Source organism: Juglans microcarpa x Juglans regia, chromosome 1D (genome assembly GCF_004785595.1).
Source record: "Juglans microcarpa x Juglans regia isolate MS1-56 chromosome 1D, Jm3101_v1.0, whole genome shotgun sequence".
NCBI lineage: Eukaryota > Viridiplantae > Streptophyta > Magnoliopsida > Fagales > Juglandaceae > Juglans > Juglans microcarpa x Juglans regia.
The window spans coordinates 47,415,815-47,434,434 of NC_054594.1; the positions used below are offsets into that span (position 1 = coordinate 47,415,815).

General features: G+C 36.5%; 2 protein-coding genes and 1 pseudogene across 2 annotated transcripts; 2 read left to right on the plus strand and 1 right to left on the minus strand.

Annotated features, from left to right (window-relative positions):
• The first annotated feature begins 3,612 nt into the window (after positions 1 to 3,612).
• Positions 3,613 to 10,002, plus strand: LOC121240513. The gene is made up of 4 exons (XM_041137970.1): positions 3,613 to 3,962; positions 9,287 to 9,619; positions 9,749 to 9,824; positions 9,858 to 10,002. Exons 1-4 carry the CDS (start codon positions 3,702 to 3,704, stop codon positions 9,944 to 9,946), a joined length of 759 nt encoding a protein of 252 aa, XP_040993904.1. The 5' UTR covers positions 3,613 to 3,701; the 3' UTR covers positions 9,947 to 10,002.
• Positions 10,003 to 11,811: 1,809 nt separating this feature from the next.
• LOC121235578 (60S ribosomal protein L23a-2) lies at positions 11,812 to 14,150 on the plus strand. Its single transcript, XM_041131922.1, has 4 exons — positions 11,812 to 11,946; positions 12,176 to 12,220; positions 13,229 to 13,592; positions 13,894 to 14,150. Exons 2-4 carry the CDS (start codon positions 12,205 to 12,207, stop codon positions 13,976 to 13,978), a joined length of 465 nt encoding a protein of 154 aa, XP_040987856.1. The 5' UTR covers positions 11,812 to 11,946; positions 12,176 to 12,204; the 3' UTR covers positions 13,979 to 14,150.
• Positions 14,151 to 14,808: 658 nt separating this feature from the next.
• LOC121248321 lies at positions 14,809 to 17,372 on the minus strand (annotated as a pseudogene).
• Positions 17,373 to 18,620: the final 1,248 nt, after the last annotated feature.

An 18,620-nucleotide genomic window follows, 5' to 3' on the forward strand; every position in this document is an offset into this window, starting at 1 on the left:
TTTTTTAAGCATTCGAGATATTAGTCTCATGGTCAGCTTGGAGCTTGATTGTATCGATTTCTTCAGTCTTGCTAGCAGATAATTTCATCCGTCCAACGTATTAAAAATAGGGTAATGCTACATTGCATCCAAATTACCCTCGGTATATTTTAGATTTTTCTTTGGCTTCTATGTAGTATTTTTCTTAAAAATAATATGCACACAAATTTATTAGTGATAATTTTTTTAATATTAAAAAAAAAACCTAAAATACACTCGGGTAACTTGAGAGACAAATTGGGAAGAACAACTCTTTTAAAAAGAAGTTGCTACGTCCACAGAAAACTTTTACCGAACACTCAAAACACTTTTTTTTACTTTTAAACTATCTAGATATTTTTTAAAAATAAAAAAATCACATATTCATTTAAAAACATTTACTTAATCAGTAAGTTAAACAAAATTAAAAAAAAAAAATTGGTAGAAATCTTGTGTGAGCATAGTATTTTTCTTTTTAAAAAATGCTTGAAAAGAAAAGCTAAATAAAAACTAAAAAACAAAATGCAAATGCACTATCGGTAGAAAGGATCGGTAGCCTTTGTTGGTGAACGTAACAGCGTACTTCTATGAATATCTACTGATAACCTTTTAGAGTTAGACTACTCTGCCGTCCGAGTAACCCTTTTAACATTATCGCATATTGTTTTGTTTTTTATTTTATTTTTTCTTTCATATTTTTTTAATATATTTAAATATTTTAAAAATAATAAAAAAATATATCAATACATTTAAAATCATTTTTTTAATCATTAAATAAAAAAAAATTACTCAAACGGTCAACTTGAACAGTAAATATTGAAAATAATTCAACTTTTTATTAGTGATAACTTTTTTTAATATTTAAAAAGATTAAAAGAGAAACATTATTATGTTGTTTCATTTTTACCGTTCTATTTGATCGTTTGGTAAGAATTTTTTATTTTTTTACTTAATGATTAAGAAAATGATTTTAAGTGTATTGATATATTTTTTTATTTTTTAAAAATATTTAAATATATTAAAAAAATATGAAAATAAAATAAAAAGCTGGGCGGTACCGCCCCACTCAAATTAAAATATGCTAATAACAACTCGAGGGGCAACTTGGGGCAACTCAAAAGTATTTCCACTGCGTGACGCGTATTAGCAGGAGGACAACAAAAGTCATGACAAAGAAAAGGGGAAAAAAGGAAAACCATTACTGTAAAAGTAAATCTGTATAGATGTCAAAAGCGATAGGAAAGGACTAAAGAAAAAGGGTAGTGCTAAAAGACCTGTACAAGAAAGATGGTGGTGGAGAAAATCTTAACCAAGAAGAAAAGAAAAAGATGTAGGTCGAGAATATAGTTAAGAATAAAAAAGCGAAAAGCAAAAGCAAAATCGAAAAAAGAAAAGCTTGAGATCACGTTTAAAAAATAAAAAAAAAGAAAGAGTAAAATACTATCTAATAAATTACTAGGCTACTTTCATCTTACTACTTAAAATTTCTTAAATAATGTACTTTTTAAAAAATTACCTTTTAAAATTTTTTTTAGAAATTACCTTTTTAAAAAATATTAGTTTTAAAAATTCTTTTAAAAATATGTTAAAATATATTAGGTAGTAATATTAGATAGTAATGATATACTCTTAGGTAGTAATTAGGTAGTAAAAATATGTTAAAAATTCTTAAAAATATTAGGTAGTAATAATATAGTCTTAGATTTTCAGGTTTTAAAAATATTTTTAAAAGGTAATTTTTAAAAACCTTTTTAAAAATTCTTTAATATAGGTTGTTTGAGTATATCATATTAAAATACTTTTTAATCTCAAATAAGTTAAAAGGTATGTTTGAGAAAAATATTATTTTAATACTTTTACTCAAACATGTTTTTCTGAATAATACGAAACGTAATTCAAATTTTAAAAATACTATCAACAGACAAAAATACTCGTGCAACTTTTATATCATTATAACTTTCAAACTCTTAAATGTATAGTTTAATCAACAATCGTCATTTTGACATCATAAATAATTTTTTTAATTTATTTTCAAACAAATATAATATGTTTAGAAGTATTTTTAGCATCCGATTATCAAACAGTAGATAACTTTTTTATACTAAAACTTATTACTTAAACTATAAGCACTAAAATTATAAATTATATTTCCTACAAAAATCTCAAACAGATCCTTAACAATCTCAAACATGACTAAGGGCCTGTTTGGGATTGCGTTAAGAGTCTTAAAAAATGTGTAAATAGTCTTAAAAGCTCTTTAAGATTTGTTTATTTACACAAAATCAAACTATCTTATCTCATCTCATATAATCATTATAATTTTTACAAACTCTCATATAAAATATAATAAACAATTCAATTTTTTCAAATCTTAAAACAAAAATAATATTATAACAATATTTTATTAAATTTTCAACAAAACATATCATCTTATCTCATATGAACTGAGTAACCAAACGAGACATTAATGTAAAACTTAGATTGTTTGGGTGTTACATATTAAAGTATCTTTTAGTGCATGTTTGAGATTGCTGTGGAAAATATAGCTTATAGTTTTAGGGTTTATAATTATGCCTTAAGTAATAAATTATATTATTAAAAAGTTATTTAGTGTTTGATAACCATATGTTTAAAGCACTTTTAAATATGTTACATTTGTTTGGAAACAAATCAATAAAGTGACTTATGTGATAGAAATGACGATTATTTGATTTTTAAAAAATTATGACCATATCCTTTAAAGTTTAAAAAATGTAATTATTTGAAAATTTTATGGATATTTTCGTCTATTGATAGTTTTTTGAAAATTCAAATTACGTTCCGTATGATACTTTTCCTCAAACGTATTTTTTTTACTTTTGACTTATTTAAGATTAAAAAGTATTTTAATATGTAATACCCAAATAACTTAATTTTTCTATTAAAGAGTTTTTAACGATATTTAAGCATTTTTTAAAACTCTTAACACAATCCCAAACAGGTCCTTAATCTCAAATAAATTAAAAAGTACGTTTGAGGAAAAATATTTTTCTTTATACGTACTTTTTCAAATAATTCAAAACGTAATTCAAATTTTAAAAATACTGTCAAAGGGCAAAAATATCCATATAATTTTAAGATAATCACAACGTTCAAACTCTCAAGTATATGATCATAACCTTTAAAAAATCAAATAATCTTCAATTCTACCTCAAAAAGCATTTTTCTAATTTATTTCCAAACAAATATAATATGTTTGAAAATATTTTAAATATATAATTACCAAAAAGTAAATAAATTTTTAATAATAAAACTTATTATTTAAACTGTAAGTTATAAATTCTAAAACTATATACTATATTTTTCATCGTAATTTCAAACATCTATAAAACTATTTTAAATAAAAAAAATTATATGCTTGGTAAATGTGTGAAATAGAAAAGGACGTAGTTCGAAAAAGTAGTCAAAAACGTAAAAGAAACGAAAAGCAATGAGGACGAAGAAAAAGTAGTTAAGAAGTTAAGAAAATAAAAGATAAAGAAAAAGCGAAAAAAAATAAATAAAATAAAGTAAAAGTAAAAGTGAGAGAAAGAACACCGCAAGAAGAAAGAAGAAAATCAAAAGAACCCGTTGATAAAAGGGCGCCCATGCATCTGCATGCCGAATCCATCGGAAATATTCTGGGTTATTCAGATAGCTAAAACATGGAAGCTGCCGCGAAGGTAAACCTGAAACTTCTGATAGACAAGAACAGCAAACGCGTTCTCTTCGCCGAAGCATGCAAGGAATTCGTTGATTTTCTGTTCAACATATTAACTCTGCCCTTCGGCAATGTCGTTAGGCTCCTAAAAGGGGAAGGAATGGCAGGCTGTTTGCCAAGCCTCTACAACAGCATCGAGAATCTGAGCAGTAACTACATTAAGCCAGACCAACACAAAGCCTATCTGCTAAAGCCTAAAGTAGCCATTCCTGTTGAAATCCCTGCCCAAGCAAGCAGTCCACAATGGCTGCTTGCTGCTCAACCTCCAACGCCCAGCTCTCAACTGTCCATTGAATGCAACAATAAATGCATTCATACGTAAAGCAATGCATCTATAAATTGAGGCTTATGGTGAGAGTCTTAAACACCCAAGGAAGAGAAAAGAAAAGAGAGAGAGCTTGGAGAGCTCTGAGAGAAAAGAAGAGAGTTGAGTTGAGTGGAGTGGAGTGTACTCTTTTATTACCGTTTTTATCCCTTCCGCTGTGTTGATTTTTCCAACAAGTGGTATTAGAGCTGTTGTTGGGAAGAGTTTTTTTTTTCAGAAAACTCGTTTTTAGTGTGTAGCTCAGTTTTCAAATTTGAGCAGACCACTGTGTTCGTCTCATCGAGACAAGAAAAGCGGTGAAAACCAGAGGCCGGACGGACACCGCACGCTCCTCCACGCGCCGTCTGAAGATCGGAGAGTGAGTCCACTCTCGACACGCGCCGCACGCGCCAACGTGAGGTACGAGCGCGTGATACCCACTCTCGGAACGCGCCGCACGCGCTACAGAGACGCCCTTGCGCGTGAAGTTCACGCGCCTGACGCTTCTATTGACCCAGAAAGCGCGTGAGTTACACGCGCCTACGCATTACACGCGCTCCAATGAGGTTCTGGCGCGTTAATAACACGCGCCAACGCGCTGTTAGTCGCGCCACGTGCTGCACGCGCGACAGTGTTCCTCTTTTGGTTCTTTTGCTCATTCCTTGTGCTATCTGAGTCCGATTTTGACGAAACAAGACTCGTTTCTAACAAAATCAATCGTTCCGGACACAACGGTGCTGTCCGTTTTGTGATATTCCACTTCAAAGATCCTGTACTTGCATTTTATCTTTAGAATCAGTCTAAATCCATAGAGGATTCAGCATCAGGCGCCATGATAAAGCTGACTGCCTCAAACTACAGTCTTTGGAGGCCTCGGATGGAGGATCTATTGAACTGTAAAGATCTGTCTGACCCTTTGGAAGATGAATGAAAGAAGCCAGATGAAGTAACAGATCAAGTGTAGAGAAAGATGCACAAGAAGACTATCGGTCAGATCAGACAATGGATTGACCATAGTGTTTTTCACCACGTGGCCCAGGAGACAGATGCATATAGCCTCTGGAAAAAGTTAGAGGATATGTATCAAGCTAAGACTGCTCGAAACAAGGCCCTCTTGATGAGACGGCTTGTTAACTTGAAGTTGAAGAGCGACACCTCTGTTGCCGAGCACACTAGCGAGTTTCAAAACCTAGTTAACCAGCTCGGATCCGTCAACCTGAATCTTGGCGATGAAGAACAAGCCCTGCTACTTCTCAGTTCATTACCAGATAGTTGGGAGACGCTGGTGGTCTCCCTTAGTAACTCTACTCCAGATGGCAAACTTACCATGACGATGGTTAAGGATGCCCTGTTTAATGAGGAGGCCAGACGAAAAGAGACAAGCATGAATCAAACTCATGTCCTTGTCACCTAGAGTAGAGAAAGGCCTCGAGGTGATGATAGAGGGAGAAGTGGAGGCAGAAACAGAGGGAAGTCTCAACCACGTGGAAGGTCCAGCAGTAGCAGGAACCAGCAGACGGGTAACATGAAATGTTACCATTGTGGCAAAGAAGGCCACATAAGGAAAAACTGCCGCAAGTTTTTAAGGGAGCAAGGTCAAAGCAATAAGCTGAAGAAAGAAGATGGTGAAACCCTTGTCACTCTTTCGGGAGATGTGGCAATACTCTCCACCAGTGACGAGACGTGTCTGCACGTTGCAAGCCATGATGTTGAGTGGGTAGTAGACACAGCAGCATCATACCATGCCACTTCCCATAGTGAATTTTTCACTACGTACAAAGCAGGAGACTTTGGTACGGTAAGGATGGGAAACGTCAGTTCCTCGAAGATCGTGGGAGTTGGCGAAGTGCAGATAAAAACCAACGTTGGTTGTACCATGGTGTTGAAAAATGTTCGACACATTCCTGACCTTCGGCTCAACCTGATTTCGGGAACAGCCCTTGATCGACAGGGCTATGACAGCTACTTCAGCAATGGCACTTGGAAGTTGTCACAAGGTGCCATGGTTGTCGCCCGAGGACATATTTGCGGTACGTTGTACAAGACCCATGTGAAGATTGATGCTGATAGCCTCAATGCAGCGGAAGACGAGGCATCACCAAATCTGTGGCACAAGAGACTCGGACACATGGGTGAGAAAGGGTTGGATACGCTTGCGAAAAAGGCACTCATCAAGGTTGCCAAAGGAATAGCGTTAAACCCTTGTGAGTACTGTTTGTTTGGCAAACAACGCAGAGTCTCGTTCAATTCCTCTACGAAGAGAAGATCAGAGTTGTTGAGTCTGGTACACTCTGATGTATGTGGTCCCATGGAAGAAGAGTCATTGGGAGGTAACAGATATTTCGTGACATTCATTGATGATGCTTCACGAGAGGTCTGGGTATATGTTTTGAAGTCAAAGGATTAGGTCTTCGAGCACTTCAAGAATTTCCACACTGCGAACGGACAATGGAGGAGAATATGTTTCCAAAAGGTTCGCTGCATACTGCGCTGATCGCGGTATTCGACATGAGAAGACGGTCTCATATACCCCTCAGCACAATGGTGTAGCCGAAAGAATGAATCGGACCATCATTGAAAGAACAAGATGCATGCTCAGTATGGCTAAGTTACCAAAGCCATTCTGGGGTGAAGCTGTTCGTGCTGCTTGTTACTTGATCAACAGATCACCTTCCGCACCACTGGAATTTGAAGCTCCTGAGAAGGTTTGGTCTGGAAAAGATGTCTCTTACTCTCACCTGAGAGTGTTTGGGTGCAAAGCCTTTGCACACGTATCCAAGGAGCTGAGACAGAAGCTCGATGTCAAGTCAACTCCATGTATCTTTGTTGGATATGGAGATGAAGAATTCGGATACAAATTATGGGATCCAGTGACAAAGAGAATTGTCAGAAGTAGGGACGTTGTGTTCCATGAAAACCAGCATATAGGAACTGAAGCTTCCTCGATGTCAGTAGAGCTTAGTTCCTATACACATCCTGCACCATTACAGTTCGCCACAGATAATGAGGATATGCAGGATCGAGATCCAGAAGCAGAAGAAGAAGCTCAGGGTGTCGAGCAGGGGGAGCAAGAACCCTCTCCACCAGCAGCTGGTGTACCACCACAAGGGTTAGATGGTGATGAACCTCCTTTGGTTGATGAAGCTCAACCAAGAAGATCGGCAAGAGGCCGCCTATTGATTCCGTCGATGAGATATTCGGAATCAGACTATATTCTGCTTACTGATGAGGGGGAGCCGGAGAGCTTCCAGGAAGTTCAAACTCATGCTGATAGAAGCCTATGGGTGCAGGCAATGCAAGAAGAGATGAGTTCTTTGCAGAAAAATCAGACCTATGAGTTGGTGAAACTTCCTGAAGGAAAGAAAGCCCTAAAGAGCAAATGGGTGTTCAAGCTGAAGAAAGATGGCCAAGGAAAGCTGATAAAGCACAAGGCCAGATTGGTTGTCAAAGGATTCCAACAAAAGAAGGGAACCGACTTTGACGAGATATTTTCCCCAGTGGTGAAAATGATGTCAATCCGAGTGATACTCGGATTGGTAGCCAGCTTGAATTTGGAACTCGAACAGATGGATGTGAAGACAGCCTTTCTCCATGGAGATTTGGAGGAGGAAATCTATATGGAGCAACCAGAAAGGTTTGAAGCTCCAAGGAAAGATCACTTAGTCTGCAAGCTAAAGAAGAGTCTCTATGGCCTCAAGCAAGTGCCGAGGCAATGGTACAAGAAGTTCGACTCATTCATGATAAGTCATGGTTACAAGAGATTTGTTGCAGATCAGTGTGTCTATGTTCGAAGGTTCCAGGATGCTAAGTTTGTCATACTCCTTCTTTATGTTGATGATATGTTAATCGTTGGTGAGGATAGGTCCAAGATTAACAAACTAAAGAAGGAACTATCCAAGTCCTTTGACATGAAGGACTTAGGCCCAGCACAGCAACTTTTGGGCATGAAGATTGTTCGTGATAGGAATGTCAAAAGGGTGTGGCTATCACAACAAAAATATGTTGAACGGGTCATCAGACGTTTCAACATGGGAGATGCTAAGCCAGTCAATACTCCACTTGCTAACCACTTCAAGTTGAGCAAGACCTCGTGTCCTTCTTCAAAGAAAGAGATTGAAGAAATGAAAGTAATTCCCTACTCTTCAGCAGTAGGAAGCCTGATGTATACAATGGTTTGTACCAGACCAGATATTGCTCATGCTGTAGGCATGGTGAGCAGATTCCTTTCAAATCCAGGAAATGATCATTGGGAAGCAGTCAAGTGGATTCTCAGGTACCTAAAAGGTACATCAAAGATGTGCTTGTGTTTTGGGGGAGCTAAACCAGTTTTGAAAGGCTATACAGATTCAGATATGGCAGGAGATCTGGATAGCAGGAAATCTACTTCAGGATTTCTCTTCACTTTTGCAGGAGGAGCTGTCTCTTGGCAGTCTAAATTGCAGAAGTGTGTTGCTTTATCTACAACTGAGGCAGAGTACATTGCCGCAGCGGAAGCTGGAAAAGAGATGTTGTGGATGAAGCGTTTCCTCCAAGAACTAGGGGTTAGTCAAGAAGACTACACGGTACATTGTGATAGTCAAAGTGCTCTAAATTTGAGCAAGAATTCAATGTACCACTCCCGCACCAAGCATATTGACATCCGCTATCATTGGATACGCGAAGAGATGGAACAACAGCTGTTGAAGCTTGTGAAGATCCATACGAAAGAGAATCCAGCGGACATGCTGACGAAGGTGGTTACAAGTGAGAAGCTTGAGCTATGCAGAGACATAGTTGGGATGGATAGCATATAGGTAAATGGGCATGGAGGGGGAGAATTGTTGAAATCCCTGCCCAAGCAAGCAGTCCACAATGGCTGCTTGCTGCTCAACCTCCAAAGCCCAGCTCTCAACTGTCCATTGAATGCAACAATAAATGCATTCATACGTAAAGCAATGCATCTATAAATTGAGGCTTATGGCGAGAGTCTTAAACACCCAAGGAAGAGAAAAGAAAAGAGAGAGAGCCTGGAGAGCTCTGAGAGAAAAGAAGAGAGTTGAGTTGAGTGGAGTGTGATCCTCCTCCTCTGTAATATTTTCTTGTGTACCACTATTTAATAGTGAAGCTCTTTTTCTGTGGATGTAGGCAGTTGCCGAACCACGTTAAATTCTTGGTGTCACTGAGTGCGTAGAGTGTACTCTTTTATTACCATTTTTATCCATTCCGCTGTGTTGATTTTTCCAACAATTCCTAGCCCCAAAGTTCCTCTTCTCTTGCCGGGCGTCGTGGCATTTACGAGCAGAAACACTATGTACTGCTACGGGTCTTGCCAAAGTAGTACTCGCGCCACGGAAACTGTGTATGAAGGGGTCGGAAGTTGTAAATCGTGTTTGGCTAATCGCTCGGTTACATATTCAAGTGAGGTGGGTTACGTGAAAGGGACGGTTACATACATGGTGATGGATGATTTGGAGGTGAAGCCCATGTTCACCACCTCTTTGATCTCTCTTCTTAATGATTTAAATGCCAAGGAAGTTGGGGCTATTGAGGAGAAAGTGGTTGAGTTTGGCATGGATGAGGTATTATGGCAGACTGGAAGGCACCACTCATCTATCCCATCCCAACTTGCTTAATTTTTTTATTTTCTAATGTTATTTTTATTTATAATCTAATTTATTATTTGTTTCCTTTTCATGGTTTGTTTGTAGGGTGTGAAATTGCTCGCGGCTTCTTTGCAATCCAAGACTGTTCTGACTGATGTTTCATGTCGAGGCCATCTGAAATTGGAGAGTCAATTGAAAATAATGAGCCTGACGACATTGGATCGGACATTCCAATGTTCAAACTTAGAATTTAAAGGGCAAGATGAAGGCAGTGTTCCATCTTTATATATGCAGATCTCTTAATTCTAGCTGCAATAGCGTGTGATTGTTCATCCAAATATATTTCTCTTTTCTTTGTATATTCCACGTCACTGGGGGTGATATCAATTCCGGTTTGGCAAGGGGACTATTTTACCGTCGAATGTAGCCCCGGAAAACAACTAGGAAATTAGTATGTGCATTGCCGAACTATCTCGAGGAGTTAGTTATCTCGGCTTTTTTTACGAGTTTGTTGCAAAATGGAATCTAATTTCTTTTTTCTTTTTTTTTTTCAAGTTTTTCTCGATTAAACTTCTGTATTTATCACATTGACTCGCTTAAAATAATAATAATAAAAAAAAAGATGAATGATGTAGTTTTATGGGATATGTCATATTTACTTTACGACAAAATATATTTATTATTTGTCATATTATATTAAGACACATCAATTTCTATTTTTTTTTTTTTTTTTTTGTAAAATCTATTTATAGACAAAACATTTCTTAAAAAAATAACATCCCATGTGAAACGAAAGGCCCAAAGTTTTTCTCTCTTTATGCAAGAATAATTATAAGATTTTTCAAATGAGTATTCATGTTTATTTCTATGTCTCATTGTAATAACATATAATGTATTAAAATGCAGTATTTACACAAGAATTCTGGTCATATATATGATAATTTGTGAAATACCATATCATCTATATTTTAAGAATTCCGAGTAATTTTCTTGTGGCAAATTATTAGCTTAACTTTCACAAATAAAAAATAATAATTAGGATGTAGATTTAATCAGAAAATTAGATGCAGTACTTTCACGGAGATGTCATTATTTATGGCGTATGTAATACATTACTCCCTTCTCTAATAGAAATACGACCATCAGAATCATAAAATAGTACGAAATGTTAAAAAAAAAAAAAAGTGAAAAAATCATTTGTCAATGCCTACATTCACTTAACAGACCATAATGGACGAAAAGAGTCATTCCAACCCACGAGATGATTCGGGATTTGATACGATGTTTATCGCGTTCATCCATAATATAAATAATAAATATACGAATAAAAATAAATAAAAAGACACTTGAATTTATGTTGTTCGGTATATTACTTACGTTTACAGATTTTTGGAGACAAAATCCATTATGATGGGTTATTTTACCATTTCTCATAATTTTATATTTCTCATAATACAATTAAAGAATTTAGAAAAGATCCTTTAGATTTGCTATGTGCTGTGAAGTTTGGCATATAAAGCTTCTATCCAACCCTTTTGTGTAGAGAGCTTCCTCATATATATAGAAGTCTATTTCTTGTGAGTGATTGTTTTGTGAAGCATTTTTTTTTTAAAGAGTCTAAGTCTACTTATCCTATATTTTCTTAACTTTATCTCTTAACTTAATTTTCGACTTTATTTAGAGATTAAATTATAGATTGTTGATTTAACCTCCTACAACATCAATCAAGTAACTTGACTGTTGTAATTAAAGGCAATGATAATTAATTTAGGTTCCATTTTATTTAAAACCAACAATTAAATATTAGAAAGTAGCTCACTTTTCATCCCTTCTAGACCATTCCTTATTTTAAAAAAATAAAAATAAAATCTAAAAGTTAGTAGACAACGTCATTTTATTATAGTGAACTTATATATTGACGTATTAAGACATACCATTGATGTGAAAAGTATAGTGACTTGCAATATTAATTAGTAAATATTATTTAAATTTTTATAAATATAATAACTTTTAAAATAAATACTGCATTACACACCAAACTTGTATATGATATAATTCATATATTATGTAGTATTTTAAACTATTTTTCAACGAAAAATAAAGTACTACTAATGTCTACCCATGAAGCCCAAGGGCCAAACGAATAACTATCGTCGAAGCCCAGCCCATTAAATTCTCGATCCAAAATGAAATAAGGTTATATCGGTAATTCTGTTCCATATATATAGCAGCGTTCATCTTCTCCGTTTAGAAACCCTACTCCACGAGTCCACGGCCGCTGCAGCTATCCTTGTCTTTCCCAGGTCACAACCTCTCTCTGGCCCCCGCAGTAAAAATCCATTTTCTGTCTTCTTTATTCCGTTTTTATGTGCACACAGAAGTATTCGATATCAATTTCTCCGAACAGTTGTTTTGTTCTGTTCAAAGCTTTTTCAACGAGCTTTGTTTTATCATCTAGATTGGAAATTTTTAATTTTTAATTATTATTAATGTGGATTAACACTTTTTCATGCTTTACTTTGGTTTTGTTAGGTAAGTAAGTTCTTTGGCTCCAGCGTCCAATGGCTCCGGCTAAAGGTACATTTCTTCTTCCGAGTTTTTTTTTTTCGTTTTTTTTTTTTAATTTTTTCATTTGAAGTGTCATTTATTCGTTGCTGGGCTTTCAATGCAGATAATATTTTATGTTGTGGGTTTCTGTTTTGGCCGTGATTAGAAATTTACGTTTGTGTTATTGAGTTTTATGCCTCTTATGTGTTTGGATTAACTATGAATATGTTAAATACTCGATTTTATGGGCTAATAAAATACATGAAGCGCTCATGCCCATATAGTATTTATGAATGTGTGGCATAATTTTTTTTTTTTTATTAGAGAATATGTATGCCCTCGTCATTCGTCCTGGTTCTAAGCTAAAAGAAGAGCGCAATGCCTACGAGTCATTAAATTAATAATTTTGCCGTAAAATTGTGATGGTGCAGTGACGCATCATAATTTTCCATTTTATTGATTTTTTTTTTGGGGGTTGGGGGGGGGGGGGGGGGGAGGCTTCTTGTTGCATTTAACAATTCAGCTCGGATTTTCAGATCTGTTATGCATGCTAACTCCATTTATTTAATCTAGTTTGAGAGTGAGTAAGCTGAAAATCTGATGTTAGTTTGATATTCTAGTGGTTTTGATTGAATTTCTTGCGGTATCTCTGTATATTTGATTGGTTTAGCCTAATTGATGGCCTCCCTTCTTCCATGTTGCCCAACTTTTAAGGCAAAATCCTGGTGCTTTTGCTCACCCTTCTTTCCTTTCTGCTCACAAGGTACAAACATCAAGCTTATATTGATGTGGAATATATTTATGATGCTGTACTTGATGGTGTTAATCTCGATAGTGTGACAAGTATATTCTCTGGGCGGGTGTAGTTAGATTATTAATGCGGTAACTAAGGTTGGAGTCATAGGCAATCACGATTGAATGTCATATTTACTTTCACCTTTTTGTTGTCTTTGCACCATTTTCTTAAGAAAATGTGCATGATATTTATTTTTTTACTTTGTCTACTGTAATTGGGTTTAATGCTTTATCTATTTGCAGCTGATGTTGCAAAAAAGGCTGATCCAAAGGCTCAAGCCTTGAAGGCTGCCAAGGCTGTGAAATCTGGCCCTGTTTTTAAGAAGAAAGCTAAGAAGATCAGGACATCAGTCACATTTCATCGACCAAAGACATTGAAGAAGGAGAGGAACCCCAAATATCCCCGCATCAGTGCTCCACCGAGAAATAAGTTGGACCATTATCAGATTCTCAAGTATCCTTTGACTACAGAGTCTGCAATGAAGAAGATTGAGGACAATAACACCCTGGTTTTCATTGTTGACATTCGTGCCGACAAGAAGAAGATCAAAGATGCTGTGAAGAAGATGTACGACATTAAGGCCAAGAAAGTTAACACTTTGATCAGGTAAATTTCATTGATTCACACCTAAGAGCCGCAAAAATGTTTAGGTGGTGTACCTCTAAACATCCAAGGCATCAGTATTCGTCGGTTTGATTTTGGTGTGGGTAAAATGAGGGATCAATTGGAGCGGGGCTGTGCAACTCATATTTTGTCTCAGATTGAAAGACCCAGGATAACATACTCCATTATAGTTCTAAATCATTGTCTGCCCTTCTCCAATACACTATGATTTACGCCCTTAAGATTGGAAAAATTGGACACCTATTTCCCATTCATCACTGAACCTTTAACTTATGTGATGCAGGCCGGATGGAACCAAGAAGGCTTATGTTAGGTTGACACCAGACTATGATGCCTTGGATGTGGCGAACAAAATCGGTATAATCTAAGCTACAATTTTGTATACCCTTGTCCCAAGCAAAGTGATCCCATTTTTGCTAAGACAGTTTTGTTCGTACAACGAGGCACACGATGTTAGGACTCAATATCAGTTGGTTATTTAAATTTGTATCTGGAACAATGTTTTCTATACAGCTTGTGTTTGGATGCCGATTAAGATTACTTGTGGTTCTATCTGCCTGATTATACTTCCTTAATGTTTTATCTTTTGCAATGCAATTTCTTCTTATTTATTTGGTAAGCCCCATTTCACCTCGGAATGGATGGTGAAATCGGTCAGAATGCAGTATTGGAGGTGATATATGAGATCACCTCATACGCTTCTACATTCAAAGGATCAAGGGAGCTGCGGTGCCTCTTGACATCCACGGTGACTGAATTGAGACGCTCACGCTGCTGATGTTTTTCCGAGTTTGAGGTTCCCTGCGAGGGCTTGCTTGATAATCAATTCAATTAATCTGCAAGTTTTGTCAAGGTTGCAGATGGTTTTACTTATATTTTTGGTTACCCGATTGGAATGAAACGAAACAAAACAAGGGCAACTTATCACGGACCTTTCTTTCTTTCCTTCGAGGTGGGCAACGGCAAATCACTTTCTACGAAACAAACAATTGACCAGATGTGTGTTCCAACTGATCAGATATGCCTGGTTTTGCTGACGAATTTATATTCTAGACAAGTAAATACCAATCTTCCACGCTTTAATCATTTCACTATCTAGTATGTCCCCACGGGATACTGTTTGTAAAATAACTATGTTCTATATGGCAAATAACATATGATAATTATAGCAAAAATGCTTTCCTGCACATATATATTATATAATCTTCAATGTAATTTCATTAGGAACAACAAAATACACCTCGTCAACATACTGTTCCTTTATGCGTCTAAGTTGAACAATAGTCTTTATCCAAGAATTCCATGAAAGGGAAAGCCATAGAAGAAAAGAAAAAAAAAGGAAATAGTTACTGACTGGTATTGGCTCGAATGCAGTGACGCTTGCAGTTCAAAAGCGGGTGTCCCTAATCTTGAATAGGAAAATCGAATGGCCACCTCAAACCTGGAAACTTTGCAAGGAATCAATAACCGTATGCAATCTGTCTTTCATCTTCTCCCACCTCCTCTCATTACCTATCTATCCCCTGTGGTTAAACCGTAGAACTTACCTGTCATTAACAAAGTGATTCTCAATGAAAAGCAGAGTTTCGTACCCGAAGGACACTGAATACTGTAGTGTACCTAAAGATGGTAATATAACAAGCTTTTCCAGAATGCATTACTCATGTCATGCACCTGACATATATACAAATATAGGAAGCGCACTATGCCATTGCCTAATACCTATGGAGATTGTGCTGAGAGCATGGCGGGTGTAGTTTGGAGCCTCAGCAATGAACTCAAATGTACAATATGCTTTCCCATCAACATCATGCTGTTTCCTACAAAGGATAATCAATAAATAAATAATTGTAGAAGGAACACTTATGTAAGTGATCTACTCTTATGCATGAATGTCAGTATCAGGAAAAACGTGTCTACGGGAAGTATGGGCCCAGAAATGACAGAATTTCACCTCCAACGACTAGCAGTAAAAGCTGCTGATTCATGCTAAAATGGTCTGCTCTTACATAAAATAAACAAGTACGGTCATCTCTCAAAGATACCGGTATCTTTGAATACTGTGGCAAACGGTACAACCATACTTCAAAAGCAGTCAAGGTTTGAGAAGATACGAGACCAAGATAACCAACTTTTGTATAAGAAGGAATATTATCTCCATTGCAGTGTCTTTAGTCACAAGCAAAAGCATATAAAGCATAATTTAAATTGTACCCTGATTAACCAAACTTATGGAGGGAGTCAAACCTCTGCTGCCTCAATTATCTTTGTTTTTTGGGAAGGCGGGGGGCCAAGACCCTTTTTTATCAAAGTTTCTGCAAGCTGTGATCATTGTATATATAGTGAGTAATAGAAAATATCAAAATGGGTAAAGAATTAAGAAGCCAAAAGAATAAAAAGAGTAAAGATGTTGATTGCATGGGATTATAAGGATAACCCCTAGTGGTGGCCCAAAGACTTGAATGTTCTGTTTGCTTGTTGGGATCACATTCACGCTTAACACTTTCTAATGGCACAATGACATCTTTAAAAACCTTGTCTTGACCGTCAATCACTGCTTCCTGAAAATGCCCAAGACAGCAAAACATGGAGAAGCTACTCTTAACTGTTGCCATTTAGCAGTTTGCTGATAGATTAACTTAAAAACACTGACATTAGCCTCAGAAATACCAGACAAAATCGAAGCTGCAGATAAAACAGGGCAAAACACATGACCTGCCACCCAAATGGATAAACAAACTCGTATCCATCTTTCTTATCAGTGACTAACCGAAATCCCTTCTTAGTTTCTGCAGCAACTGAGTCATATCAAGGTTGTGCTCTTAGCATATCAGCCATCATCATTACTCACACTACATCAGTAGAAAGGTCAACGACATGGAAAGGGTGGTGCTACGGGTAGTGCACCGATGTGCATTTCTATGTTTTTTTTTTTTTTTTCACTTCATCGGTCTCCCAGCATTTTCCACATGAAAAACCATCTCATTGAAAGCCGAGCTTTACAGAGAACCCAAGGGGCCACTCCAGTCTCCCCGTATAGCTGGCACCTATCGTCTCCCGGGTCTATCTGCCAGATTAAAAAGTAAAAGTACAAAAAACTAGAGAAGAAAGATATATATCGTCAGGGTCTACCACAGGTCCAACCAATGTAGTGATTACACTGAGAGTAGAAAAATGCGGTGAACAACATATAGATTAATGTTCCTTCCATATGATACTGGTGTGGGGATGTCTGACATAGGTAAATGTACTATGTGTGAACAGATCCAACTCGAAACAAGACAGGCAATTTCCGTCTGGCTAAGCACATCTCGAGGACCTCGGTATAATTGACCCATGCACTGGCCTAGGTACGAGGTGATTATTATATCAAAGATACTTTTGAATTATATTTTTTATGCAGAAGTCCCAGCTAAACAACTCCAGTTAGGATCAGCGGAAGTTTGAGTCTCTTGGCATTAAATTAAACAAAAATAAAGTACATGATTATAAAGTGCCAGGACTGATTACATGCACTGCATGCCCTCGTGCACATTCAAAAAGAAAGACAGCCACTGCTGCATACTTAATTTAATTAGCAGACTAATAATAATAATAATAATAATAATAATAATAATAATGCAGATTTAAAAGCAAAGTTAACCTTGAGAGAGAGGGCCTGTTGAGGATGTTTCTGCTTACTCGGACATGACCAGGATTGAAGATTGAAATGCCGCCTCTTCGATGCAAAGGCAACTTACTATGCGTCTGGAACTGAGCCATAATATAAGCATGTGTGAAGGGGGAAAATTCCTTGAATGGGGCTAAAAGTAGGGCCTAGATTAAAACCTAGATCTTGGGTCTGGGCTGGACACAAAGCCCAGATCAAGGCCCAGGTGCATAATATGGCCTAAGTCGAAAGGTAGCACCTGGGTCAAGGCTCAGGTATAAGACTCGGGTCGGATTTTACTTACATCAAGAAAAATAGGCAATGATTAAGAGGGAATGAGTATAGCATTCAATGTCAGACGAGAAAACTTGCGGTGTTCATACCCAGCATTAATGAGATGGAAATGGTCCAAGATAGAATATACGCCGCATTCAATTGCGGCCCAAGGTTTGAACAACTCACAGTGACGCTAAGCACTTCATAGCCCAGCGAACCGACAGAAAAAATGATAGTTCGGTGAGAGGACAACATGAATATATGATCTCCTGCTGTATAACGCTCCACTACCATGGAGACCAGGTCGACAAGTATAAATAACATTACCTGCAGCACACACGTTGGTAATCTAACACAATCATTGTCAATATACTTCATCTTCAACCTTAGCACCATACTGACTTAATCATCGGAGCATCAACGGACCCCGATGTCCCCTTTCGTCACTATGCAGGTGATCGTACGAGCATTGACCTAGTGAAATTGCCCAAGCTCGCAAAACACGACATCAACAGCAAGCATACGCCATATATGCATAAACATTGGAAGAGAAAATGAAGAAATGGATTAAATCAAGTATAATTCTATTTATTATCCTCACATCACACACTATACACCATACATAATTTTTTAATTTTTTTATCAAATTAAATGTATGATGTATGGATAATGAGTAGAAGAATTCAATTAGTTTAAGAACAATAAAACAAAAAAATAAAAAATAAAAGTGATGTATAGTGCGTGAGGATAATGGATAACAAAATTCTTAAATCAAATGGGATTGTTGGAGCAGGGAGGGAGAAAGAGAATGAGAGATTTGGATACTGAGTTGAGATGAAAGTTAAATAAAATATTGTTATAATATTATTATTATTTTAGGATTCGAAAAAGTTAAATTGTTTATTATATTTTGTGTGAGAATTTAAAAAATTTGTAATAATTAGATAAGATGACATGTCAGGACATAACATACCATGAAATGCTTTTTGTATCCAAACCTAGCATTGAGAAATGATTTGTATAAATCTTAAATAGATGGATCGCACAAGTCTTTGTAAAAAAATTGACTCTATTTAAAAATAATG

Excerpts from the sequence above, each read along its gene's own strand:
- LOC121240513 (XM_041137970.1), top strand. The coding sequence starts at position 3,702 with ATGGAAGCTGCCGCGAAGGTAAACCTGAAACTTCTGATAGACAAGAAC. Across the intron at positions 3,963-9,286 it reads TGCTAAAGCCTAAAGTAGCC|ATTCCTAGCCCCAAAGTTCC; the intron begins ATTCCTGTTGAA and ends ATTTTTCCAACA. Across the intron at positions 9,620-9,748 it reads TTGAGTTTGGCATGGATGAG|GGTGTGAAATTGCTCGCGGC; the intron begins GTATTATGGCAG and ends GTTTGTTTGTAG.
- LOC121235578 (XM_041131922.1), top strand. Across the intron at positions 13,593-13,893 it reads AAAGTTAACACTTTGATCAG|GCCGGATGGAACCAAGAAGG; the intron begins GTAAATTTCATT and ends TATGTGATGCAG.